Below are 27,285 nucleotides of genomic sequence, written 5' to 3'. Positions count from 1 at the left end.
TCTTTTTAACTTTCCAACCTTTAAAATATCAAAATCATCCTTGAACTTTTAATTTTTAACTTTTTCTAAACCCACATACTAGATCTATCAAATAAACCCCAAAATATTTTCCCCCTATCTACTCAAACTAACCCTTCAGTGTATTCATAACTTTTACTCGTAATATTTTCTACTAATATACCTATAATATTCTTAATGAAATTATATACAATATACAACACTCAACCCTTAATATAACCATGTTACTTTTTTTTACATCAATTACTTTTACATTAATAATTATAAATTATTGCCATACGCCTGTACCTCCGTGGCTTATCACCGCCACCACCGCTGTCAACCTGCCGTTGCCCGTCCCCACTGTATTGCGCGGGAATGCATGCTTGATCTCCGGTAATTCCAATAATACAACTAATAATAGCATTTAAGGTGAATGATGAAGTACTGAATTTCTATTAGAGAGGTCAAGATAAAAAAAAAACCATTCTAGACGGTAAACACTAAACAACTAAACACCCTTTTTTTAGTAACTTTCTGACAAAATGTTTTTAAGGTTTCTAAATACAGCCCTTAGGGCTGTGTTTAAGATACATAAATTATTTATACATTTATCATGAAAATGAGTTTTTAATATGAAAAATATGAAAATCAAAGGGTTAATTTTTAATATAAAAAATACAATTTGTTTAATGTTAATGTTTTTCTACCACATGGATCCCACACCTCGTACTATACATACATATATATACATACATATTACATACGTATAGACAACTTCCAATATATATATAACCACCCTCAATCAAACCCCCAAATTAAATTTTCCAAAAAATCACCACAAATAACTGTTAATTATTACAGAGCTTCAAACATGGCGATCTTAATTATATATCTAATTAATTAATTAATCTATAAAAATCACTCACTAAATTAAAATCCCCCAATTTGGAAAGAAGAATGACAATGAAGGTTTCTTTCAAAGTTTCCAAAAAAGGTTTAAGATTTTGCCCTAAACCTAAAGTTGTTGAAGATGAAATTGCTCCAATTGATGTCCCTAATAACAAATCTATCGTTGCTACTCAAAAACCATTGGTATGCATATATTGCTTCAAGTTTGTTTGTTTATTTATCATTATCATGTGATAAAAATGTGAATTTTTGTGTTATTAGGTTTTGAATTTATAAATTTTAGTGTATGTATTGCTTCAAGTTTGATTTTTTATCATACCCATTGTGATAAATATATGAACTTTTTTGTGTGTGTGTGTAATTAGGATAAATATTGTGAATTTTAGTATATATGCTGCTTCAGCCTTCAAATTCGATTTATTTTTTTATGCACATGTGATAAAAATGTGAACTTTTCTGTACTCTGGTTAAATTTTATGAAGTTTAGTTTATATATTGTTCAAGTTTGAATTTAATCTGGTAAAAGTTCGAACTTCTTTTTGTAATAAAGTTAAATTTTATGTAGTTTAGTGTGTATATTGCTATAAGATTGAATCTTTTTTAGTACCCAAGTGATAAAAATGCGAACTTTATTGTGGGTGATTGTGTAGAATTACTGTTGATGTTTTTCTTGCAGTTGGGAATTAGTGAAAGTTTGTAAAAATGTGTCTTTATTTTGGAGTTGGCTAACCATGGCCCTTATGGCTATGGTTAACCCGGACAAAAATGTTGTACATGGCAGTTGATAATTATTTCAAGGGTTATATATATGTACAACACTCTTTGTATGCGTTAACCACAGCCAAAGGGTTATGGTTAGCAAAATCCCTTTTATTAAAATCATTATACTGTTTTATTTGTAATTGGATTAAATTTTTTATTGATTTAGTGTATAAATTGCTCCAATATTGAAATTTAATTGTACCCAAGTGATAAAAGTTTGAACTTTTATGTCGGTTATTGTGTAGAATCATAGCTGATGTTGTCTTGCTTTTGAGAAATTAGCTCCTATTTCTCATTTTTACATATGGTGAATTTGAGTTATTGCACACTCTCATTAAATGGTTGATATATGTATAGGTTGATGTCACCGAGCACAGCAAGGATGATGCTGAAATTTTAGGTATCATTCATGGAATCCTTGTTTTGGTGCTTTCATGCCTTCAGTTGTGGTTGTGGTTCTTTTTGTGCCTTTCTTTATTGTTTCATCTTATATTTTGTTAGATGCTGATGTTTCGTTCTACATAAGCCTCTTTCCGGATGGATATTCAATTGGGAACCCCTCTGAGGTTTGTTATAACATTGTCTAAGATTTTTTATTTGATTTTAGAAGACTAGGTTTGGGAATCTAATTTTGTTGTATGTATATACACTTCTAGAATCAGACAGGGCATCAAGCTGGTGTACAGGATGATCAGAAGTTTCTGCACCCGTATGATCGGACATCAGAAAGCCTATTCTTGGTAGGTGTTATTGTTCACACTTATATTCAAATATTTATATATTGGGAACTAAAGAGAATTATGAGGTCACTTGTCTCAGTTATTTTGTGGCTATATTTACTTCCTTTTTTACTGTTTTCCTGTGCCATTATGACGATTAAATTGTGTATGCTGGTGATCTGTGAGGAAATGTCTCTTTGACCACTTTTTCTGCTCTTGTACTTGAAGGCCATTGAGCGTGGGTTGTTACCTGCAGATTTCTTAGATGATATCCCATGTAAATTTATCAATGGAGCAGTTGCATGCGAGGTAAGTAATCTAGTTATTCTGACGTTTATTCTTTCGGATGTGAGAATATCACTTTCTGATGTGGCAAATGTTGCAGGTGAGAGATTACAGGAATGTTGGTTCTGAATCTGGAGTTAACGGTTCTTCTGCAGATGCAACCCCGACAACCACGAAAATACGCCTTAAGATGTCATTGGAGAACGTGGTGAAGGATATCCCTTTGATTTCTGATAGTTCGTGGACTTATGGTGATTTGATGGTGAGCATTTTTGTTATGATTATCTCTGTATTATTTATACTCAGTAAGATGCATAAGTTATTTCGGTATGTAGGAAGCAGAGGCCCGTATATTGATAGCCCTACAACCAAAGCTAGATCTTGATCCAACTCCCAATTTAGACAGACTCTGCAGACCTCCAATTATCACAAATGTAAGTGTTCTAAACCTCTTAGTCATCCTAATGGTGGGTAGATTTTCTATTAACTAAAGTTAATTTCAGCTAAACTTGAATATTCGTGAACTTCGCCGGAAGAGGTTAAGGCAGATGTCGGGAACAGACAACGGGGTGAACGTGAAGAAGGTTTGCATGGATCGAGTCCCTGACAATTTAAATTCAGGACCAATGGTGCTGCCACCTGATGTTGTGAATCTGACCACCCAAAATGTTGGTCCTAGCAATATGGCTTCCTCTGTTCCAGCATCTCCTTCATTATCTTATCAATCAAAATATCAAATGGGGGCTGGTAACCAGAGACTTATGCAGGATCAAGGGCAAGACATGATAAATTCATATGTTGACACTATGAACTCGAATATGGGTAAGCGGGAAAACCAAGAAGGCCAGCTGTCCCCTATGGGAAATATGACTAAGAGAGCTAGGTCAAATTCCATGGGTCTTGATGGTGGTCAACAACATCAGATGGATGGATACAATTCACTTATGCAGCAGCAGCAGCAGCAATCCATTGGTAGAGGGATTCAGTTACCTAATAATGCTGGAATTCAAAAGTATCCATTTGAAGGAAGTTTCAATCAGGAACCATTTACAATGGGGCAGCCTGGAATGAGATACAATCTAAAACAAGAGCCTGTTGACTCTGAGCTAAGTCGTATGCATATGGTGGATTCAGATATTGACCCGCGACTGCAGCAGCAGAGGTTGAATCCGCAGTTCTCAAGATCCAGTTTTCCTCCAACTCCATGGAACAGTCTGGATAGTTCTAGAAAAGAGGAGCAATTCCAGAGACGAAAATCAGCACAAAGTCCACGTGTATCTTCTGGGGCTTTACCTCAATCCCCATTGTCATCAAAATCAGGGGAATTTTCTAGTGGGTCTCATGGTGGACAGTACGGCGTAACTGCACCACTGGGATCATCTCAAAGAGACAAGTCAGCGGTCACTTCCGTTCCCAACGTAGGTGGTGCAGGATCTTTGAATTCCAATGTTCAAATGGCAGCCAGGAGATCCAACTCTCTCCCGAAGACGCCTGCCATCAGTGGGGTAGGATCTCCTGCTAGTGTAGGTAACATTAGTGGTGGACCCTTTAATGCCAGCAGTCCTCTTGTTGGAAAAGAGGCTGATAAAAGCATGCGTGATAAGTTCTCCAAAATTGAGATGTTGACTGCCAGGTATATATGTAATATATACATACTCATCAATTTCAATATTGAAACCGCATTGATACCTAGATTACGTGATAATTAATTTTGTTGCAGGCATCAACTAAACTGCAAAAAGAATAAGGTTGACGATTACAGGAAGACTACATCTTTTCCTACTCAACAGTTACAGCATTATCTCTACGATGATCACAATAGTGAAAATCTCAAAGATGACACCTGTAAAATGCCTCTATCTAAATCGCTTGTTGGAGGGAGCATGAATGTTTGCAAAACTAGAGTTTTGAATTTTGTGCACTCTGAACGCGTACCTCAAGGTTTGTGTGCGAGTCTAACATAAAAAAAATAAATAGAAATCTTAGTGTATGAGTATGTTGATTAATTGATCATCTCTGGTTGACTATTTAGGAAATGGCACTGGGTTTTCACTTGTGACAAAGTCGCGAACCAGGATGATATTGTCGGAGAGGCGAGATGATGGCACTGTTGCAATGCATTATGGAGAACTTGATGAAATTGATTATTTGGCAGCTGAAGAAAGCCTTCCTACTCTTCCAAATACTGTGAGTTTTTAAATTTTTTGTAATTTTTATCCTGATTTTACATTTACCATATACTTTGTCTGACTTGTGATTTGACTGGCTGTTACAGCATGTTGCAGATTTGTTAGCAGACCAATTTTGCACACTGGTATGGCCTTTGGAGTTAATGCTATGGATTTGAATTTATTTAAATTTGTTTGTGTATGAAAATGTGTTATATGTTTCTGCAGATAACTCGTGAAGGTTATCAAGTGGAGACTGATCATCTCCAATCAAAACCAACTAGTATGATTAGGTCTTCTGGAGATCAACTTAATATTAATGCATCTGGAGTATCTCCTAATGCTGAAAACCTGGAAGCAGTCTCAGGCCAACCATCTAATGAAATTGCAAAACCATCCGATAGTGGAACAAACAACAATTCATCAGTAACCTCATCAGGTGCAAGGATGCATCCTCCTACTAACTCACAACCTTTGCAAATGTCTCAAGGTGGGTTGTTGCCTCCGTCACGGCCTCTGCAACCTGAGTCACAACCATCTTTCCAACAACAAAATCAACATTCGTTGATGCAACAACAGATGCAAAGATCATCAGCTATGATGCTTGCATCAAATCCATTATCACATTTAAATGCAATGGGACAGAATTCAAACATGCAACAATTAGGTCATATGCTTAGTAAGGCGTCCCCTCTCCAACTTCAAATGCTACAACAGCAGCAACAACAGCCTCAAATGCAGCAGAGGAAAATGATGATGGGACTAGGAAATGTTGGAATGGGGGGTGGTACTGGAAATAATATGGTTGGGCTGCAAGGCATGGGAAATGTAATTGGCATGGGGGGCAATCGTGGTATTTCGCCACCAATGACGGGAGGAATCTCGGGAATGGGAAATAGTATGGGTCAGAGCCCGCTCAATATGAACACTTCAAGTTATGGTAATGCAATAGGCCAACATCTTAGGTCTGGATTGATATCGCCAGCACAGGCTGCGTTGATGACTACAAAGCTCAGGATGGCACATCAAAGAAATATATTAAATGGGGCCGGGGGGCAAACTAGTAATATTGCTGGGTTGCCAGGCGCTAATCGGCAGGTGCATCCAGGCTCAAGTAACTATTCGATGCTTGGTCCCAATATGAACCGAGGTAATACCATGAACCAAATGCAGCGGACTGCTATGGCCCCACCAAAATTAATGCAAGGCATGAATGCCTACATGAATCAGCAACAGCAGCAGCAGCAACAGATGCATGTACAACAACAGCAGCAGCAAATGCCACAACAGCAGCAGCAAATGCCTCAACAGCAGCAGCAAATACCTCAACAATTGCCACATCAACAGCAGCAGCAGCAAGAATCAACCTCCCCGTTACAGGCGGTTCTTTCACCACCTCAGCAGGTGGGTTCACCGTCAATGGGAATGCCACAGCAACAGCAGGCTAGTCCCCAGCAAATGAGTCAGCGGACCCCAATGAGTCCACAGTTGAGTTCTGGTGCCATCCACGGTCCAATGAGTGCAGGTAATCAAGAGGGTGTGTGTCCTGCAAGTCCACAGTTGAGCTCACAGACGATGGGGTCCGTCAGTAGCATGACCAATTCACCAATGGATATGCAAGGTGTCAATAAAAACAGTTAGTCATTTGGTATTTATATATATTATATATTTTTTTTGCCTGCATTGCTTTCTAAGGTTTTTGATATTCTGGGTTTCTTTATCTAGTGATGTCCTGTTCAATTATGAAATGTAAGTCAGCATTGTATTAGGAATCAAGATGTACATATATCTGAACTTTTGTTGTATTAGGATAATTTAAGGACTAGTGTTTAGTGTTTACGTAACCATGCTCCATAAAATCGGAAATTATATGCAACAATATCATAGCCTTTATTTATATAGCCTTTTGTTTATCTGGTTAATTTTCACGCAATGCATGTTGACCAACATTTACATTCCTAGTTTAGTTTAATCTTATCTTAAATCACATTAAATATCACAATTACACTCGAATTTTTCGCAAGAAATTTCAAGCGTAAATTAATTTTTTTTTCTTACAGTTTTTTGCAGAATGATCTGTCAAGAACTAGTGATTAATGACCCATTCTTATGCATAGTAATTTTATTTTTGAAATAGTTAACCTTATAATGCTCCAAATTTGTGAGTATCTTTCACATTCTTGCCAACTAAATAATAAGTCTCTCAAACTTTTGTACATGACTACATCCATGAAGCTGGTGGTTGTCGCCCGTTCTCTCTTTTAGATGAATATGTGCACAAGTCAAAAGTTTGGCAGAAATCACCAACAAAGGGACATACAAATAATTGCTTCTCATATTTGATCTGGATTTCTTTGTTATCCATTTAGATGCACGGTTATTGGGTCCGTCGGCTTGAAATTTGACTGACCTCTCTGCCAAAAGTTGTATCTTAGCAAACGTCTGTAGTCATCAATGTAAAAATCGTGCAATCTTTGGTTCGACTTCAGAGATGATTTTTAAACGGCATAATGGCATACAATGAAAGAGATCTGTAGTTTGAGAGAAGACCACCCATCACAATTCACACCTACAAGCTTTTTGAGTAAACATAAATTAAATGGTAATTTTGAATTAAAAAAAGTTAAAAATTGCAAGTCATTTTACAATTTTGCAAAATCGCAAGTCATGACTTGCATTTTTGCAAGGCATGGTTTGCAATTTTAACTGATGAGTACTTATAAAAGGTCAAAAAAAGAAAGAAAGTTGGTTATCATCGTAATATTTGAAGATTTTTGGATGTTTTGGTTAATTTTTGTTATCAAAACTGCAGATTAGTAGTAAATTAACCTTTTAGCTAGTGTTGACCTATCTGCCACAAAACTGAATCTGACACTTGTAGTTCTAGCTAGTGTGTCACTAGATGTTTACTCTTTTTATTTTTCCTTTTGTAGTGAATGTTATATGACTTACTGTGTGTAAATAAGGATATACAAATACCAGAACCTGGAATTTATAATTATTCTTACCTCAAAATTACAACAGCTGTACCCAATCCCTGAGCGGGGTATGGGGTTTAAAATTACGACGACTAATTAAGTTTAAGGTCAAATGCTTACATAATCAAGGTTATTAGCATTATTTTCTAGATGAAATCTCAAATGTTTCTTGAAAAAAGATCATACAGTAAGAAACTAAAGTCTACAATAATGGCAATTACCATCGTTTTGCGTTTTCACATGGTTCCTGGTAATATCCTCAAGACTGGGACAGCCAGTAAAGGCCATGGTGAGCTCAAGTTCATCCTTCAACATTGTAATCACTCTTCTAACACCTTCCTCCCCCTTCGCAGCTAAACCATATAGAACCGGACGTCCAATCTGCAATATTAATTATGAGTCATCATGAAATTAGATCAGATTGTTTTTTAGAAATCACTTGGTATTCATATATTATATTTAATTTGCTCCCATTCACAGGTGTGTGTTAATTAAGTTGGTCATGAAATCACCAAAACAGCTTGAGCACCAAGGGCTAAAGCTTTGAATACATCTGTTCCCCGTCTAATTCCCCCATCAAGGAAAACGGGTATTCGTCCTTGAACTGCATGTACCACCTGCAAACGCGTTACTTTCTTAGATGATTGGTAAGCAATAAGTGAGATTTACATAAGAATACACATAATCACCTCTTCAAGAGAGACAATGGTGGCTGGAACATAATCTAGTTGGCGACCTCCATGATTTGAGACTATGATCCCTTCAACTCCTATTTCAACCGCTTTCAAGGCTGCCAAAAAGTGTGCGTGCACACATAGGCTAAGCCTAAGATTTAAGAACTAAAAGAATATTTATGCATAAGCATAAACAACTCATGGCATATTGGCATAATTACCATCCTCACGGGTGAGTACCCCTTTAATCAATATTGGCAACTTTGTAATGGACTTTAACCAGGTAATGTCCTGCACAACAAATTAAAGGTAATTACTTGAAATTTATGATTATTTTTGTTGTCTTGTGACTTGTGATCATTGTTTTGTGGTTTTACCAAAAAAATCACGTTTCATGACACTAATAGTCCTTTATACGCGGATAATGGTCACGTTTTGTCCTTTAGTCGATCGTATAAAGGACGAAACGTGACAATCATCCGTTAGATTAAAGGACGAAACGTGAACATCATCCGTTAGATTAAAGGACCAAACGTCACCATTATCCGCGATCTTTAGTGTTATTTTGAAGTTTAAAGGATGAAACGTGATTTTTTTGGTAAAACCACAAGGGCGATTTGTGAAATTAACTCTTGTTTTTTATTTAGACATATAAATATAAATATATATACACAATTACATATAGGAGTATTAATTAAATTTAATAGAATTTTAACCTTACAAGGTTAAAATGATAAAACTATCTAGAATATTGTCATAAGGAAACCTTACAACACTTGAGATGCGAACCTCCATATATATAGCAAATGGCCTGAGAATACAGCGACGATCCATATTAACGTACAAATGGAAATGGTTTAGTATCTTCATTTGATGGTAAATTTAAGAAGATGAAACGCTAATACTAGAACCTGGAATCATAATCTTATTTTTTACCATGAAAGAGTTGCGCGGATAGAGGTCTAATGTTTACATATGAGAGATCTAAGACCAGCATAAGAATTCTGGACCCATGTCAATGATTTAGCTTTATTTATATAGCTTAATATTGTCAAATGCCTCTTGACAATGTTATCCGAAACTACAGTCTACAATGGTGACTATCGTTTTGAGTCTTGACATGATTCCTGGTAATATCTTTGAGAGTTGGGCAGCCAGAAAGAGCCATTGTGAGCTCGAGTTCATCCTTCAGCATCTCAATCACTCTTCTAACTCCATACTCTCCCTTTGCTGCCAAGCCATACACAACCGGACGTCCTATCTGCATCATTCATACCAACAGATTGACTAACAAAATATCACCAAAATTTAATTTCCTCCCATGTGTAGAAATAGGTTGTAAATTTTACCAGAACAGCTTGTGCGCCGAGAGCTAAAGCCTTGAATACATCTGTTCCTCGCCTTATTCCTCCATCGAAGAGAACGGGTATTCGTCCTCTGACAGCAAGTACCACCTGGGAACCCAATCAAAATTCCTAATAAATTGGTATTTTGTGTTTCATGTGGTTGGTAAGTATGGATGCTTATACTCGGAAAATCACCTCTTCAAGAGCAGCAATTGTGGCTGGAACGTAATCTAGCTGACGAGCTCCATGATTAGAAACTATGATTCCTTCAACTCCTACCTCCAAAGCTTTAATTGCTGCCATGAAACAATGGCTAAGATCAGAGATGATGAGATGGTCAGGTTGGGTATTGGGTCAAAATTGGTAAGTTTGTAAGATACAATGACAAATGGACCAGGGGTTGGCCCCCAAACACTTCTTCTCTATGTTCTTACATATAGTTAAATGCATCTTTATTGATCACAAAAAGAATATATTTAGAGTGAAATTTACTCTTCTATTTAGCTATTTGACCTATTTGAGATTACAACACAACCCAAATCAGACCATTTGAAATTTCCACCTTTAGCTAAGGATCTAGAACCAATATGTATACATGATCATAAAAAACTCGTAGCCTTACCATCCTCACGAGTGAGTACGCCCTTTATCAAAATTGGCAACTTCGTAATGGACTTTAACCACGCAATGTCCTGCAAAAAAAATGAGAGGTACTACTTCTAGTGAACTATGAAACCTATAATCTTAAGACCTTACTGAATTATTTTTTCGGAAATGTGGTTCCTTTTAGTTAGGATAAAATGTGATGGTATATAAGAACAAGGTCAACTGGTTGCGTATACCTTCCAAGAAAAAGAGGGATCAAAGCTCCTAGCCGCAAAAGCTTCAAGATTTGAACCCCCGCTCTGCAAAGCACATATAAAGTTATGAAGTTAGAAACATTGTGTAACAAGGTAACCTAAAAAACCACAAAAAACAAATTAATATAAGAAAGAAGAATGAAGAATAGCAATTTCACTTGCATCATCAACTTCCGTTTTGAAAAGGCCTTCGAAATTCTTCAGCTGGGGTGCAATCATTCTACATCAAATGTTAGAATATGAGAGACTAGTTATTATGTAGAAAAAGAAAATAGAGAAATGTTCTTCAGGATGATTATTACTTGTTCTTTATGTCAGCTTCTCTACGACCAAGTTTAGGAGTATCAGCAGTAAGAAGAATAGCTTTGAATCCACTTCTTTCAGCTCTTTTCACCATCAGAGAGGAGATATCGCGTTGCTTGTAGACCTGAAAACACAAAAAAAACTTTTGACATTTCACAAGGAAAAAACATGATGTGGGATGCAATCAATGGAGTCTTAAAAATACGTACATATAACTGAAAGAAACGAACAGCATCACAACTGGAAGCAACCTCCTCAATTGTACATGTAGACATGAAAGATAACCCCTGAAACAGAAAAGGCATAAGAATGAAAAAGGTATGTAGATAAGAACCAAGTAAGTAATTAACAGCACTTCTTACCATTATGACATTACACGCTGCTGCTGCTTTGGCTGTCAAGACCTCTCCTGCATAAGACATTTAACAATCTCAAACAAAATAATAGTTGTAAGAACGAAATAGCGAACAGACTATTTTCTCTCATCACATCAATCAAGGCAAAACAAATATATCAGATATTACAGATTGTACATGTATAACCGACCTCCTGGATGTGCCAATTTATGCATAGCAGTTGGAGCAAGCATAATTGGTGCAGAAGTTTTATAACCCAATATGGTAGTTGACATATCGATTTTGCTTACATCCACTAGTACTCTTGGCCGAAGACTGTCAAAAGAGCATTGTGAAAAAACAAAGATATACGGTAAGGGAATTATAATGAAAACAATAATAATTCATATTACGTAATTCGTTGAAATGCTTCAATATTCTCTCTGAGCGTGTGCTGATCCTCGGAACCACCGGCAAAGTAGTCATAATACATTTTTGGAAGGGCCTGCCTTGCTAATTCTTGATATTCCTTCAAATTAACCGGCTCATCGTCCATTTTTGCTATCGTTTCTGGTGTCAAGAATCAGGATTAGCTAAGCTTCGTTATCAAGGAGTTGAGATGTTTGAGTATTAGCATTACATAAATGACGTATATCTAGTTCAACTTGACCCCAATGTGTATTTACAAACATTTTAAAACGGAATAAAACAAATCACCTTACTTATAACTACAACTTGTCTAACTCCTTTTTATATTTTTCTAAGTATATCATAATTGGAAAACTCCTGCTTTACAAATTTGACTCTAAACTTTGTTTTCAAACTTTTTAGATGTTTTTCTGGAGATAAAGAACCCTTTTCATGTCTTGCAAAATGATCCAAAACGGAAAATTAGAAAAAGTTCTTTGTGACTAAACCCCTTCAAACTTATTACTTTTATATGATAATTTTAGCTAACCAAGTTGTTCATATGCACAACAATACTGAACTGATGTTTTCGCAATTAACTTAAAATAGAGACTAAGCAGTAAAAACAAACATATGATGGTGCTTCCAAGTTCCCACCTATATATTAATTTATTTATGAAATATATGTGTATATATATATATAGATAGGGGATAGCTAATATGCTGTTAACAACATTTAGCTAGATGATGTTGCCCTCATATTCAGGGGGTGATTATTGATTTTATCATGGGATAAACAGAGGATGTTTGTGAGAGGAAGATGATTGCTATTAACAGCATAGTATATTATCCCATATATATATATAGCATAACAAGTAAATAAGTTGTTGAAAAAAGAACCCAAGTAAAGATCATACCTTATAAGTCAGAGAAAACTGGGTATTGAGCTGCAAAGGTTATGTAAGTGAATCGTGAGAAAGTTGATTGTTAAAAGTTTGGTTTTTGGGAAAAAAAAATTGGGGACCCACCACAGTGTCATTGTATTGTCATCTTGTGAATAAACTTTATTGATGTTGTTGGTTCATGGTTGGCAATTTTCAATTTTGCCTCTGCTTATACTACATACATACACTGATACACATGTATATCATATTTCAAGATTGAATTTCTACCAAACTATATTTTCATATTATAGTTGTGTATCTACAAAATTATTATATATAAAAAATTAGTTACCCGCTAGGCTTTCTAAAAACAGTCTCTTTATTTCGAATAGAACACTCAGGCAAGATCGACTTCTTTTGCTAACTAGTACCAGCTGCATCTGCTTAAATGGTGATAAAATTTTATATGCAATAGAAAATAACCTATTGACAATTGACTGGATACATAATCTAGTATGCTAAATGAATTGAAATTTGTTTAGTCCATATCAACTTGCTAGGCTAACATTTTAAATGTGCTGATAGTTATTCTTTGATACCAAAACACCAACATAAATCTTCTGGGTTTCATTCACATTTTTGCTTTAATACGGTTGGGAGTGATTCATCAATGATAGCCTACTAGTAAACATCATTCACTGGTTGCAAAATGGTGTAAGCTATCAAACAAGAGAGGGAGTATTAACATCACACAACACCATAACAAATCTCAGTATAAATAAAGTAATTACTTGATCTTTTAACCTCCAATATACTGTTGCTAGTTACTATGTTGAAAATATGGCCACAGTCTAAACTCCCTGTTCAAGGGTCGATTGGTTTCTTGTATTAATAAGTTGTCCAAGAACAAATCACTCAATTGCCCAAATACAATGGGATACAATTAACATGTTTTCTCAGACAAAAGAAGCCATGATCACCAAATCTTATTTTTGACCCAAAAGAGTAGAATGACTATTCCAAGGACAATCGCAACTGGTGCCCATTTCCGAATAAAAGCCTGCAATTGTAAGTTTGGAAAACAAATGGGTGAGACCAAATTTATGAACGAAAAATATGTTGACTTACAAATATTTGCAGTTAAAAACACTCTAATGAACCGCAAAAAACCTTTTAACTAGATAAAGGATTCCCAAACATTTCTAGATGCAATTTAGTTACAAAGGCACAAAGCTAGTGGAGTTGGATCATTTGTCTATCATGAGAAAGTTATGTTACAAAGCTGTAAATGCTAGGCTAATAAAGTTAATTTATGGCACCATACAATACAACAGTAGTCACCAACACACTAATCATTTCTACAAGAGTTTTACATTGTGAAGTAAGCATCATACTAACCTGTCTATTTAGATCTTTAGCTTTGTCAGCATAGATACGAGATTCTGAGGTTAATCGACTTGACATTTGACTGACCTCTGCAAAAAGTAAAAATATATTTCAACGACCTCATCCAATAGTGAAGCTTCATACAAGAAAGCAATTTGTGTTTGTATTTATAAAAGATAAGAACTTACGGTCCAGTTTTTCACCAACACCAAGAACTTCCTGCACATTACGAGTCATAACTTGGTGCACTTCATAAAGTTCGTCATTCAATTTGGCAATATTCCGTTGAGTTCTAGTGTCCTGGTACAATTTCTTAGTCCTCTGTATAAATGTATCTATTTAAAAACAAAAGGGCTGATTAGATACAGCAGTCTCAAGAATATTAATGTAAAAACCTATTGCTCTCAGAATAGGCAATGTTACCAAATTTTATAAAAGCATAAGGTCTTGCTGCAGTTTCAATTTGATTCCCATAACCACGCTCAAATTCATTCTTGAGATCTTCGAGATATTGAAAAGCAAGCTTTTTTGGGTAAGCTCGATCACACATTGTCAAATAACATACCCGCCCTTCAATAATATAGCTGAGACATTCCGTTAAGGAAGTTAAACTAATGATAGAAAACTTCCAAAAGGATAGTTGAAACACCATAGACTACAATTTAGTTTGCAACATATTCTAAAACAACAAAGGTAGAGAAAATGAAGGATACTGGAAAATGTAAGGCCCGGTTTCTATAGACATCCGGGACGCTTCATTTTGTCCTCTTGAAAGGTTCTTGAACAAAGCCTTAACTTGCTGTTTATAAAACTCTGCATCCTGCAAATCACGCCCATCATCCAGTCCTTCAGCTAGTGGAAGCCCATCAATAACACGAGCAATCATTGTCAACTTCACCATTTTTACCTTGAAAAAGTAGCACCTGCACAAACTCCATATACAAAATTATTTACAAGAAGCAGAGACCTAATTCAAAAAGAGTACACCAAACGGTTCTGTTCATGTTGCTAAAAACTACAGATCCCATCGAATTCACCACCAAAAAAATAACCATTGTTTTTTATTCTACCAAAAGTCCCTTAGCTCACACACTCTTTCTATAACAAGTGCTTTTAAACGTATATACATAACTTTACCCGAAAATCTATTGCAAGCACAGTTTTAAAACTTGCTATTGTATATATTTAGCTTCAACAGAGGTGACTCACAGTGTGGTGGACCTACAACTCCATGAACACCACTCCGTGTTCAATGTGATGGCTCAGTGTACTCACTTTTTCAACCAACACTTTCTCACTAGTGATTATTTCAGTTTTGCAAACACAACAAAACACCCTCTTAATTTGTCCTTGTTATACCAATCACATGATCAACACCACTCCATGTTCGGTGTAATAGTCAGTGTGATCGTCTATTTTTGGTGATGTGGCAGCATGATTTGCCATTCCGGAAACCACCGACATGGCAGATAACATGGTTGCCACATCAGCATACATATACACTATACATACAATAGCAAGCTGTAAAGTTGGATTTCGGGAACGCCTTAATATTATTTATACATTGGAGCAAAAATAGATGTAATCATGAAGCCAACAATAAATCAAGTTACATGAAAATCTAATAAGAGAATTAATAAATATAATATTAATAATAATAATAATAATATAGCAAGAAATTAGGGATGAAAGGGAGAATTACCGGAAATTAGAATTCAAGGATTAACAATAACAATCATGCGTTAAATTAGGTAGAAGTTTGTTTAATCTGCAATAATCGGTGAGCGAATAATGAGAATGATAAGGAAAAACAAAAGCTGTTAAAAATTATGAAGAGATGAAAATTTTAGGGTTTTGGAAGGAAATTTGATTGATTGCTGGAATAAATTGGGGATGGATTTATATTGTTAACTTGTTAGTTAAGGAGGAGGGCCAGGGGAGAGTTAAGTTGAAGAAGAAAACGCACACATAAATTGAAAAGTTTATTATTGGAGGATGTGAAATATTAATTTGAAAACTAAATTTTTTTTAAAAAACTATCAAAACGATCTGAATTTAACACAATATGTTTTTATAAAACACACTGTGTTTTTATTGCGTAACTTAAAATACGTTGTGTTAAGTTTTAAATCACGATGTGTTTTTGATAGTGTGTAAATCGAAAAATTGTTCAAACACACTGTGATCTGACAATGTGTTTTTAATATGTTTTTCGAAAACACATTGTGTTAAGTTCATATCACAGTGTATTTTGACAGTTTTCTAGTTTTCACGAAAGTTTTACTCCGTAGTTTTCAAATGATTAAAACCTATCGGAAGATATCGAATTGTAGCTTATATACTCGTACAACATAAAAATAAAAGAAGCCCGTTAGAAAACACAAAATATTACAACATAGGAGTATTATGTAAACTTTAAAACCTGCAAAGAATACTAAAAGCATTAAAAAAAAATCCAAACAAACTAATGAAACCACAAGAAACATGTTAACTTTATATAGTTAACTGTAAAAGAAATAAATTTGTTTTATGCACTTTGATAACATTGCAACTAAAGTAATATCTCGCTCCTCTGTCGCTCTCTAACTTTAACGGGTTTTTCTTACTCAACTCTATCTCTCTAGATCTAGATCTAAGGTTAAGAGTCTGAGATCGAAAGCTTGAGATTGAGAGTTTTCTACCTCTTCAACTTTGTTTTCGCCTTGATCGGAGGTCTTTCTGGAATAAGTCTTTATACCTTTGAATAGGGGTAATGTTGTCTATCATACCTCCCTCGAAACCCACTTTGTCAGGATTGAGTATCATCGTTGTTGTTTTTGTTGTGATAACATTGCAACTAAGACACGGTGTACATATTGTCGTCTACCAGTATAAACATACAAGGCCTCTCCCATAGAATGTGTCATGAGCTCGTCGAAGATCATGTCGTGGACGACGCGGGTTCTTCATTCGTGTCTGTCATCGTGCCTCGTCCACACCTTGAAGTGCTAACTACTAAGAGGGTGTTTGGGATTGCGTTATAAAGTGATTATCTGATTATTACGTTTGTAAAACGCAAATAATCTAAAATAGTGTTTTGTATGAAAAAATGATTATTGGCTATGAAAACGCAGTTTTAGATAAGCATGTACCTACATGCTTTTTCAAAACGCAGTTTTGAAAACGCATAATCTATTTTGAAAATGTAAATTTTGTTTTGTAATCGCAATACCAAACACCCCCTAAGATGCCATTCTTTGCTCTTTTTTTGCTCCGTGGTTTTTGTGTGTGTGTGTGTGTGTTTTGTGTCGGGTGTGTTGTGTACTTGTGTATATGTGTGTGTATGTGTTTGTTTTTTGTTGCGTCACAAGGAAGTATAAGATATCAGATCATCAGGTAAGCTTCGTGCTAGCTGGAACTTGGAAATGAAGGGGTAAGGGTGATGGAATCCACCAGTGGCTCGTAGACACTAAATGGACAGGTCACAAAACACACTTTTTTTTTTTACATAGATGGCCACTCGATGTACGATTCAACTGATCAGAAAAAACACATTCATACAGAATAGAATAAACTACAGAGCACATTTTTCTACTTAAAAACCATTCTATGCATATTTGGGTACATGTATTTGTACACCTGGAAAAAGAACTGCGAGTAACCAGAACAATTGAGATAACCATTCAGATTTTCGAGTTCAAATTCAAGTGTTTTGTGTACATAGGGCAAAAAAATGGGAATACTTGCTCCATAAGGACTACAGAATTCAACAATAAGGTTTCCGCCAATTGGCTATTTAGCTCATGAAATACAATATACAACCAAAAATAACTCGAAGCTGACTACCACAACATATAACGAAATGTTTGCCAACCTCAATCATTCTCTATTTTTCTTTTTATATACCTATCAACCAACGAACACCCCAAAAGACTACCTCATCTCAGCTTTGAGTCACTTCCCTTGCTCCGGAATGATGACAAAGAGAAAAAAGATCGAGGAGCTGTTGAGTGTAAAGCAAATTGTAAGTGAACAATTAAATAGAATAACTTTTACTTATAATAAAAAAAAATAATTATCTACTATAAGCCAAAAAAAATATTTTTCTAATAAGTTAATCGCATATAGGCCTCAGATAATAGTTTTCCTCAGAAATATAGGCCTACCCTTGATAGAGCTTCCAGAAAGGTGATCTTCCCTCAGTCTGAAGTTTGCTGGAGGTGTTGGGATTGAGCTTTGTGACATATGACCTGTGATAGGAATGGAAGGTATAGATTATGAAAACCTACTAGATAACTGATAACGTTGGAGCATTTTAGCATAAAAATTCATTAAAGAAAAAAAAAAAACAGTTTGCAATAAAATACTAGAGATAAGTGAGGTCACCTTGATCTGTGAAAAAATCGGATTCGTTGAAGCTCCCTTCGTGTAAATATCCCATTCTTGACTTTCTTAGTTCATCTGATGACCGATTAGAAACATCTCTAGAATCTTCCGTATCATCGTCTCCTTCGGAAGTCGTAGCAGAAATCCAATCAGCAATATTGTCGGTACCACGACTTTTCCTTCCAAATTTCAAAAACCGTTTAAATCCTTTTGTCATATCTCTACGCGATTGGAGGCCAGAAGAGGAGTTGGCAACAAGAATATTATTTTGGGCACTTCCCCATTTCTTCCTCATCCGGGCTACATCTTCCGCTGTTGAATCCAGATTCCAAGATTCCATGTTAGCATCATTATCGTGAGTATAAGAAAAGGGGTGATGGATGCGTGAATTCCATGACATCGGGCTTTCACCAGGTGAGTCTTGCATGGGTAATTCAGTGGTCAAACTAGGGTCTGTCTGACCGTTTCCAGATTCAGAGTTTACCAAACTCTCGTTTTTCAACTCCATCTCATCTACCACATCTTCTTGACATTCAGTTTCCAAGATCTCAAACTCTTCTTCCTCATCATCTGGCTCATATTCTTCTTCGGTTTTCATCACCATTGAAGCCTTCAGTTTTGCAATCCCGCTTCCACCTACGCTGTTATTCCTCCTATGGAAGGACTTTGGTTCCATGGTTTTCGAAAACTGGGTCAAAATGACACTGTCCGAACTCTCGGAAAGATTTGGAGGGTTCTTCCTCAAGAACTGAGACCGTCCAGCTTTCTCTTCCTTGACAGGTTGTGGCTCTTCATTGGTACTTCTGCTGCGTGTGTGGTTTCTCAACTGAGAACGGGCAGCTGTTTTGCTGGCTACAGAATATGGCTTAGTATTCTCTTTTCTCAAGTCTAAGAAGTTGGGAACAGATTGTGCAAGAGGATTTTCCGATTGTACCCTCCGCCTCCCAGAACTAGAAGCTACTTTGGTACCTGATTTTGGAACTGGTACAACTGGAGTGCGTGTTGTGGCTGTAGACGAATTCTTCACTGGTAAAGGTTTTCTACTTTGAACATTTTTATAGACACCATTGTTCGTAAGTTTCAGTTCTGAAAATTCAGATAAATCTTCATCATCTTCGATCTGCCCAAAATCTAATGGTTGCTCCCTCTTGAGAGCCGATCGGGCATTGAACGACCTCAATCTTTCAGCACGTCGACGGGTAGTTGATACAGAATCTTGTCTATCAGCAGACCATGAAAGTTTAGCCTTTATTTCAGCACTACTACGCTCAAGGCTGTCGTGCAAGGCTTTCATCCTAGCTTCTTTTTCTGCTTTATTAGATCCACCCCATTGTTCCCTTAATCTTTCCTCTCTTTTTTTCGTGTAGCTATCATAAAATTTACCTCGTGAATCGTCGGAAGATTTAACTTCAGAAAAACTTCTTTGCAGTGCGTCTCTGTGATTCTGACCATCTATTGGTGAGAACTTAACAGGAGAACTAAATTCTGTTTTTGGTTCACAAACTGGAGTAGAAACAGATTGGTCTTCTGAAGGCTTAGCTCTACGTGCATTATTAGGTTGATCCACAGGAACTCTAAGTTTATGCTCTGCATAAAGCTTTTCTAGTTCATTTGCTTTCATTTTAAGGTCATCGTTGAGTTCTTGGTTCCCTTTTAATTGTCTAGACCTATGCACTTGTTCAGCAACAGGTTCTTCTGATGGCATTGAGCCAGACCCCGCCACCTGAACAAATTTACCAGATGGTGGTGTATTACTGTACCCATCAACGTATCTGCTTTCATCCCTCGAAACATTCTTTTGTACCTTTGCCTTTTGAAGTCCAGATTCACCAAATTGTTTCTCTGTTGGTGCATTATTTTTCCTGTTAACTTCCTCAGTTTCTGCAGAATAACTGGACCTAGCTTGCGAACGTAATGAACCAATCTCAGCACCCCTATGCTGTGAAGCAGCTACAGCTTCCTGAATTTTTGATCCAGAACCACCTCTCTGATGACTTATATTATTCTTTGAAGGAGCCTTTAATGTCATTGGTTTGGGCGGGGGCTCAAATTGTTCTGCATCTGCTACATTATGTGACGTTTCAACATTTGAATGCCTGAAATCTTCTTGATTACAACCATGAGAAGACTTGATCTGAGTATGTGGTCTTAAGCGTACCTCCAGTGAATCATCGTCTGACTTGGTTAAGGATGACCAAGACTGCGTCTTCTCCAAAGTAGAAGACGGGTGGTTAGAACCAACAGATTCTTCAGGCCTAACAGAAATATTCTCAACTTTAGTTATTGGGTCTTCCTCGCCCCTACTAGAACTACAACTCATTTGATCTATCAAATCAGGTTTACTTTTCTGGACCTCAGTTGGTGTCTCATTCAATGGCGGCTTTGGACTGTCAGTTCCCTTCTCACCAGTCAAGTCAATGCTCATGTCACTAGCACCACTCCATCTTCTAAGAACTGCCGGAGGAGGAGCTGCTGGTGAATTTGAAACATCAGATGAAAGCCTACGAAGCTCAGGCTTAGCAATGGCTGGTGGTTTTCCACCACTCCCGGTAGCAGAAACAACCTCTTTCTGTTTGTTTTCAAAAAGATTAATCCGATCTTGAACACTTAGCCTCCTAGAAGATGGCTGGGTAGCTGTCTGAGCCAACTGTTCCTCAGCCCCGCCACTAGCAATCTCTTTCTTTATTTTTTCATCCTCGGAAACAGTTTCATCTTTTCCTATGCTGCTAGGTTGTATAGGGAAGTTGGTTGAGGAAGAGGATTTGAGTGGAGGGTTAGCAGACTGGTCGGCTGTAGTTTTGGTTATCGTTGGTGATGGATCGTCATCGATTGACATATCTGAGCCGTATGAGCACCGGATGCCTTGATCTCTGAAGATAGACTTTGATGAGTTGGTGAACAACTCAGGGCGTTTATCATAAAGTGATATGTATTTACAACAAGCTTCACTGCATAATAAGTAAAAATATATATATATATATATTACAACTTCAACTTAACAATCAGAGCAGAAACCATGAAAAAATAGAGAAGAAACTGTAAAAGGCATATCTTACTTTAAGCGTGTCGCACCAAACCTCTCAGCGAACAATTGAAGGTCAGATACCGTGTCCTGATTAAAGCCAGCAGAAGCAGCACGAGCACACGCTGTATTCAAGTCCTGCTTCACAGCAGTTAGCCTTACATCAATCGCCCTCAAAAGTTCTTTCCTGTAAATAACAAAATGTTGCAAATTTAAAGTTAAACATGAAGTTAACCAGAGATCGTGATGACCATGCAAGAAACAGTAGTTCAAGTAAAAAAAAATGAAAGCCTACTTAGTGATCACAAACTTTTAATTAGGTTCTTTTTAGAAATGTATGAGCATTCAACTGAAAACAGCATAAATTCATAAAGACACTTGTATGGAGACGGAAACAATTAGACATAGACAGAGACATAGAAGTTACTTTGTTGCATCAGCCCTGGCTGTCGTACTTGATCTTCCATCACCTGGATTATAGAAAGGTAGCAAATCAGCATACACTATTAGCAGCATCAAACCCATTTACAACTAAGTTTCAGTGCTCCAATCCTTTTTATAGAAGAGCCAATTATAACCCATTTATGAATTGGTCAACTGGAAGTATAATTCATCTCTTACGATTTAACCGCATAAAATCATGTAAACTAACTAAAAGGGAATGTATAAAAAATCATATGCAGGGTAATTTCCATGTATAAAACCTCCTAATCATTGTTCCAAAAGAAAATAAGATTCTGATTGATATAATACAACTATTCTAATCATGTTTTGCACACTCTATGTATACATAAAATCTTAAAAACTGAAAAGTACTTTAGGCAAGGTTTACCCGACCAGACACATCCCGTTTTGGCACGTGCCAATTTTTACCATCTATTACTAACCCCAACGTAGTGTCAAGCATCAACAGCCAGAACTTATGAAACTTGAAACTTTGTTACATGAATATAAAAAGAAATCAAAATGTTTTAAATCCTTCAATCTGAAAAGGGAAGAATATATCTCGCAACTTTTGAGGATTACGGAAGATGGAGATAACTGTTTTGACCCCAAAATTCCAAAATGCAATTTTTATTTACACTAAGATATTATAAGAGCCCTAAGCATGAGAAGAAAGAATATAAGAAACTAAGGAGAATGTGTCTGATATCTTCTATAGTATTGGATGCATCATATTGGGGATCGATTCATCAGTGATAACACTCGTTCAAAAATGTGTGATGGGGGTTGAAATAATAATGTGAACAAAAAGAAATTTGCCAATGCAAAACTGGGGCTCAAAAAGATGTCCTAGTTATAACAGATATCATATATTAACGTTGCCCACTCCTCATAAGAAGAAATTACAAGAACCATAAGTCGGTTTATTTAAGAGCCCTTTCTTTTGTTAGAAATGAATGTTACACCGTAAATGCAACTTAGGAACTGATATTATCAACCAATTATCCTTATGTAAAGACAGTTATGTAATTTACATCATTTATAACTTCATATAATTTTATTCAAACTTTCTGTTCATAATCAAGTAAAAAAAGATGATACTCTGTATCACATACCTGAGTTACTCTGGTCAGATGATCCCTGAAATTATGTTGAAGAAAATCCAATTTAGGATAAAACCTTTAAATATACTAACACCAAGAATGAATGAGTATAGTTAAGGAGAACATACAACATACCTGTGAATATATTCTACGAGCAGCTTCCAACTGAGACATTTCAGCATCATAGGTAATCACTAGCTCTACAATTTCCGGTGTACTTACAAAACGCACAAACCTAGTAACACAAGCTATTAATAACATGACTAACATACCAAAAGTGATTATTATATAAAATACTAATCTTCTATAGTGACAATCCCAATACCTCTCAAGGGTTCCCTTAGTAAACCATGAATCCACATTTTTATGTCTATCCACTTCAAGCTTTATAGATTGAGCCGACAACGCAATCTGATCCTCTAAAACCTTCAAATGAGTCATAAACGGCTTCACTAAACCCGACGCGAGCTTTTCAGTGTTTCCATTAATGGAAACAACCAATTCACATCTACACCAGAAAAAGCAAACACCCCATTAAGACAAACAGCACTTAAAAATACAAAATAAAAACTACAATTGTAACCTGAACTAACCTTGAATGTCTTGGTGAGAGTTGAAATGCTGCAAAATCAAGAGGTGTATCTAATTCCATCTTTCACTAGACCAACTTTAAAGATCCTAAAAAGCCCAAAATTCCACAATGTGAATCTTTTAGCTCAAGTAAACATAAACAATATAAACATATGATTGTCCTGATTGGGTATTGCTATAGTCGTAATATAAACGTTAAAGATCCTATATTCCCAAATATGAACTATTTGACCTAACTCAAAACTAACATAAAAGGCAATAAAATTGAAATGCAAGACTGACCCAGATCTGATTATTCACAAAACAATCCGAATATCAAGTAAATTTCCAAAAATAACTGAAACTTTATATATAAAATAATACCCGAAAAAACTTCCAAGATTATACACAAATCAATAAAATTAGCAAAAAAAACTAATCAAAAATCATACCTTTATTATTACAATGTAAAGATCTTAAAAAACCCACAACTGATCCTTGATTTCAGTTAAAATACTTCACACACATTGTAGTTATTACTGTGGGTATTCAAAGAAAAAAGGGGGATTTTTTATGAGGTTTTTATATAAAATAGAAAAGAAGAAAACCCTACAAAGTACGAGTAAGTAGCTGTCTTTGTGTAGATGGGTTTTGCTTTACTTCTCTCTCAAACCCCATTTCCCATTATCTTTCGTGTTCGAAATCTTTAAAAAATATATATATTATATATACATACAGTGGGTGTGTATGTATAGGTGTGTGTGTGGGTGTAGACAGAGTACACTGTAAATTGTACCATGGATGAGAAGTTGGAAACTACAGAAATGATTATTTTTTTATCTTGTCATTTGTTGGTTTGTGATTTTCTTGGTTTTAAATTCATCAAAGAATTATTTTTCGATTTTATAGTGGTGTTTTTAATTGTAAGCTTTGACTTTAACTAAAGAAAAGACAAGGAGAAGATAAAAATAACCCTTTTCTTTGCCATTTCAAAGATATGTTTGAGTTTTAATTAGATATTAAAAAGTTGTCTTTGAAATTACCAAACAAATTTGATGATGTAAAATTACCTTTTTAAAACCTTTAATACGAAATGTAATATAGACAATAATATATTATCACTTATTGAGATAAAACCTTACTTCATTTATACGTGAAACCGAGTGGTGTTAAATTTGAACTTGACTCGGTCAAGAGCTTGTGTTAGCTTTTATAATATAACACGATTACTTTTACCAAAATGTAAACTTTAAAAGCTTGAATAACTAAATAGTATTATTAGTATTGGATCATATGAGTTAGTGTACCAATCCATTATTAGATTAAGACATGAAATGGTACTCGTTATCAATGTAGCTTAGATCCATATGTGAAGTTGAAAGACACAGATTCAATCTTTGGGGATGCCAAAATCACGTAGGTATTAAGCGAAAGTATTTTACCGGCGTCATAACCCTTATGGGGTGGGATAATGGAGATCCATGTGCCCTCCTTTACTCTTTTTTTTTTTCATATGAGTTAGTGTACCAATCATTTTCCTTTTTGAAAAGAACCTCAATAATCTATTTCTGCATAGATAAATAGTGGGACTTGAATCCTGTTTAAATACCCAATGGTTAAACTTATGTCAACCATCATTTACTAAACTTAGGGGGGGTTTGGTAGGAGTGAATCAAAGAGAATGAAAATGTAATAGAGAATGAATATAGTGGGAAAGAGAATGAGTATTTGGAAAGAGAATGGATTCCATCGTTTGATACAAGCAGAGAATGAATATATAAAAAATATAAAATTTTAAATAATAACCAAATTTAATACATATAACATCACTAAAACCAAAAAAAAAAAATTACATTCCCATCAATTCTCTACATTTTATAGAGAATTGAGGGAATGGAATTGATTCCCAATTCTCGATTCTCTTTCTATTCTCCATTACAACCAAACATGAGAAGTCTTTCTCATTTCTTTACTACCATTTCCATTCCATTGTACCAAACACCTCTTAGTATGTATTCATGCAATGAAATAAAACTGAACATTGATGTTCACAAATGGTTGTAGTCATGACTTGTTTTACTTCACTCATCATAAGGTTAAAAAAGTATATTGTGTGAACCGAAATTTAAAGTTAAAGTTATTCATAACTGAGTAAAATAAATGGTTATGATAAAACGTAGTAATACGTATTTGAAGCAAGAATGACGGAATCAAAATAAATTAGTGTAGCAAACATTTTCTAGAATTTATGGGATTCACCGATTAATTTGGCTTCTTTTCTCACCAAATTCATGCAACGGGAAGAAAATAAGGCATGAAAAAATACGTGTTAAAAGCTAGTAAACATACAAAAGGAAAAAATATAACTTTGTTATTTAACATTCGAAAGCTTGTATCCCATAACTAATCTCACTAAGAGGGTGTTTGGCATTGATTATTGAAAATTGATTATGTGTTTTGAATAATCAGAATTAAATAATTCGTTGTAACAAAACGTGTTGTTTAAAGAGAGTGTTTGGATTTGATTATGTTGTTTAATATCACAATAATCAGATAATTAACACTAACTATTAGTGTTTGGCAAATATATATATTTATAAAGTAAACAAGTAAAATGACAAAAAGAGTCTTAATCATTTAGTAATTATTATGAAATTCTTAGAATCAATATATTTTATGAGGAACAAGATGTAATAACTGGGTATACATTGTAAAAAATCAATAATTTGAAATAAATATTACAACCTTTCGGCATTTGATAAAAATAAAATATTTGATAGCTTATTGCAATACTCGGATGATATCAATAAAAATGATTGTTTAATAAATGATTTATAGAAAAAAACAAATCACATTATCATTTATCAAGTATAGTATTGTAATATTATTATAAGTGGCACATAAGAGAAACAAATATAAAAAAAAAAAAAAAAACACAGCGACTTGCAAAGTTGTAGGCAATATGTATATTTATAATGATTGAAATTATATTTAGGGGTATATATTACGGGGCATTAGTGTAAAAGATATGACATGAATATAGTTTTTGAGAACAGCGTTTTTGTGCTGCAAGGGGAATGGTGCTTTCTCAAATGTGCGTTTTGTACCATTCTAAACGTAACTAATTGATTTTTAGAAGTTTTTTTCCCAAACACCAGAAATGGATTATTTACGATGTATAAACGCAATAATCTAAAAACCCATCTCATAACTCAACCCAAACACTCTCTAAACAATTCGGATATTAAGAACTTCAGACTAAATTTTATGAAGTTGTAGATTTTTTATTAAACTTTGAAGGGGGGAAATTGAAAAAAGAAGTACATAATAATCATAGAAAGTATTTATGAAGGTAGCAAAATTTGGTCATGGTCATCATTTTGTTTGTTACAGATTCCTCCAAACAATGAGAATTGAGAAACCTAGTCAAGTCTCCGTCAAGCCTCGGTAAATATTGAGACCATATGTAGGTGACCTCAACTTTAGTGCTTGGAAAATGTATGGACCATTGTTCATGGACCTACACCAACATAATATTTTCATCGGTATCAAAACACACATATCATTAACAATCATACATTATAGATCAGAAACATGTGTGTTACTAGCATGGTCAATATTTATTTGTCTGTACTTTTCATTATAGCTTAGTTGTTGAGCACCAGCTTTATATATTGAAGGTCTCAAATTCGAGACATGGGAATGACATTTAAAAGAATTTCACAATAAAGTCCTGCAGTGAAGCAAGTTTGAGTCCTGCAGAG

General features: G+C 35.3%; 5 protein-coding genes across 8 annotated transcripts; 1 reads left to right on the top strand and 4 right to left on the bottom strand.

The window, feature by feature from the left end:
* Nucleotides 1-842: 842 nt before the first annotated feature.
* Nucleotides 843-6,687, top strand: LOC122596001 (protein PHYTOCHROME-DEPENDENT LATE-FLOWERING-like). Its single transcript, XM_043768496.1, has 12 exons — nt 843-1,092; nt 2,029-2,071; nt 2,173-2,237; nt 2,328-2,411; nt 2,619-2,699; nt 2,776-2,937; nt 3,011-3,109; nt 3,179-4,308; nt 4,396-4,616; nt 4,708-4,862; nt 4,951-4,989; nt 5,072-6,687. The coding sequence occupies exons 1-12, from the start codon at nt 958-960 to the stop codon at nt 6,482-6,484; spliced, it is 3,627 nt and encodes a 1,208-aa protein (XP_043624431.1). The 5' UTR covers nt 843-957; the 3' UTR covers nt 6,485-6,687.
* A 276-nt stretch (nt 6,688-6,963) lies between these two features.
* LOC122595424 (peroxisomal (S)-2-hydroxy-acid oxidase GLO4-like) lies at nt 6,964-9,365 on the bottom strand. Of its 3 annotated transcripts, none has more exons than XM_043767778.1 (6): nt 9,267-9,365; nt 8,717-8,786; nt 8,511-8,611; nt 8,334-8,438; nt 8,043-8,202; nt 6,964-7,412 (listed from the first exon to the last, which is right to left on the bottom strand). In XM_043767778.1, exons 1-6 carry the CDS (start codon nt 9,363-9,365, stop codon nt 7,342-7,344), a joined length of 606 nt encoding a protein of 201 aa, XP_043623713.1. In that variant the 3' UTR covers nt 6,964-7,341. The 3 variants fall into 3 exon arrangements, with proteins under 3 accessions (XP_043623713.1, XP_043623712.1, XP_043623714.1); XM_043767777.1 differs by having other exon boundaries at nt 6,964-7,374; XM_043767779.1 differs by having other exon boundaries at nt 7,338-7,419.
* A 29-nt stretch (nt 9,366-9,394) lies between these two features.
* Nucleotides 9,395-12,768, bottom strand: LOC122595423 (peroxisomal (S)-2-hydroxy-acid oxidase GLO4-like). The gene is made up of 12 exons (XM_043767776.1): nt 12,665-12,768; nt 11,753-11,909; nt 11,551-11,675; nt 11,367-11,413; nt 11,214-11,291; nt 11,004-11,128; nt 10,864-10,921; nt 10,684-10,746; nt 10,464-10,533; nt 10,037-10,137; nt 9,845-9,949; nt 9,395-9,756 (listed from the first exon to the last, which is right to left on the bottom strand). The coding sequence occupies exons 2-12, from the start codon at nt 11,893-11,895 to the stop codon at nt 9,577-9,579; spliced, it is 1,095 nt and encodes a 364-aa protein (XP_043623711.1). The 5' UTR covers nt 11,896-11,909; nt 12,665-12,768; the 3' UTR covers nt 9,395-9,576.
* A 638-nt stretch (nt 12,769-13,406) lies between these two features.
* LOC122596430 (25.3 kDa vesicle transport protein) lies at nt 13,407-15,959 on the bottom strand. Its single transcript, XM_043769006.1, has 6 exons — nt 15,720-15,959; nt 14,731-14,940; nt 14,441-14,601; nt 14,206-14,352; nt 14,030-14,106; nt 13,407-13,691 (listed from the first exon to the last, which is right to left on the bottom strand). The coding sequence occupies exons 2-6, from the start codon at nt 14,916-14,918 to the stop codon at nt 13,608-13,610; spliced, it is 657 nt and encodes a 218-aa protein (XP_043624941.1). The 5' UTR covers nt 14,919-14,940; nt 15,720-15,959; the 3' UTR covers nt 13,407-13,607.
* A 1,695-nt stretch (nt 15,960-17,654) lies between these two features.
* Nucleotides 17,655-24,223, bottom strand: LOC122595448. Of its 2 annotated transcripts, none has more exons than XM_043767808.1 (10): nt 23,974-24,223; nt 23,545-23,629; nt 23,277-23,459; nt 23,087-23,186; nt 22,964-22,988; nt 21,832-21,874; nt 21,439-21,591; nt 18,383-21,330; nt 18,163-18,246; nt 17,655-17,999 (listed from the first exon to the last, which is right to left on the bottom strand). In XM_043767808.1, exons 2-10 carry the CDS (start codon nt 23,601-23,603, stop codon nt 17,935-17,937), a joined length of 3,660 nt encoding a protein of 1,219 aa, XP_043623743.1. In that variant the 5' UTR covers nt 23,604-23,629; nt 23,974-24,223; the 3' UTR covers nt 17,655-17,934. The 2 variants fall into 2 exon arrangements, with proteins under 2 accessions (XP_043623743.1, XP_043623744.1); XM_043767809.1 differs by having other exon boundaries at nt 24,135-24,223.
* Nucleotides 24,224-27,285: the final 3,062 nt, after the last annotated feature.

The sequence above is a fragment of the Erigeron canadensis genome, chromosome 4 (genome assembly GCF_010389155.1).
Source record: "Erigeron canadensis isolate Cc75 chromosome 4, C_canadensis_v1, whole genome shotgun sequence".
Classification (NCBI taxonomy): Eukaryota; Viridiplantae; Streptophyta; class Magnoliopsida; order Asterales; family Asteraceae; genus Erigeron; species Erigeron canadensis.
This window is presented reverse-complemented; position numbering and strand designations above follow the sequence as displayed.

Bases quoted from the DNA above. Each gene is read 5' to 3' on its own strand.
- LOC122596001 (XM_043768496.1), top strand. From the start codon at position 958: ATGACAATGAAGGTTTCTTTCAAAGTTTCCAAAAAAGGTTTAAGATTT. The intron at 4,309-4,395 runs GTATATATGTAA...ATTTTGTTGCAG, and splicing joins ATTGAGATGTTGACTGCCAG to GCATCAACTAAACTGCAAAA. The intron at 4,617-4,707 runs GTTTGTGTGCGA...TTGACTATTTAG, and splicing joins CTCTGAACGCGTACCTCAAG to GAAATGGCACTGGGTTTTCA.
- LOC122595424 (XM_043767777.1), bottom strand. From the start codon at position 9,365: ATGAAGATACTAAACCATTTCCATTTGTACGTTAATATGGATCGTCGC. The intron at 8,612-8,716 runs GTAATTATGCCA...ACTTTTTGGCAG, and splicing joins GGTACTCACCCGTGAGGATG to CCTTGAAAGCGGTTGAAATA. The intron at 8,203-8,333 runs GTGATTTCATGA...TTAATATTGCAG, and splicing joins TTGGTGCTCAAGCTGTTTTG to ATTGGACGTCCGGTTCTATA.
- LOC122595423 (XM_043767776.1), bottom strand. From the start codon at position 11,895: ATGGACGATGAGCCGGTTAATTTGAAGGAATATCAAGAATTAGCAAGG. The intron at 11,414-11,550 runs GTCGGTTATACA...TGTCTTATGCAG, and splicing joins TAAATTGGCACATCCAGGAG to GAGAGGTCTTGACAGCCAAA. The intron at 10,922-11,003 runs GTAATAATCATC...CATTTGATGTAG, and splicing joins GAAGCTGACATAAAGAACAA to AATGATTGCACCCCAGCTGA.
- LOC122596430 (XM_043769006.1), bottom strand. From the start codon at position 14,918: ATGGTGAAGTTGACAATGATTGCTCGTGTTATTGATGGGCTTCCACTA. The intron at 14,602-14,730 runs GTATCCTTCATT...GGAATGTCTCAG, and splicing joins ACCGGGCCTTACATTTTCCA to CTATATTATTGAAGGGCGGG. The intron at 14,353-14,440 runs GTAACATTGCCT...GTTTTTAAATAG, and splicing joins TTATGCTTTTATAAAATTTG to ATACATTTATACAGAGGACT.
- LOC122595448 (XM_043767808.1), bottom strand. From the start codon at position 23,603: ATGGAATTAGATACACCTCTTGATTTTGCAGCATTTCAACTCTCACCA. The intron at 23,187-23,276 runs GTATTGGGATTG...TTGTGTTACTAG, and splicing joins ACTAAGGGAACCCTTGAGAG to GTTTGTGCGTTTTGTAAGTA. The intron at 22,989-23,086 runs GTATGTTGTATG...ACATAATTTCAG, and splicing joins CTCGTAGAATATATTCACAG to GGATCATCTGACCAGAGTAA.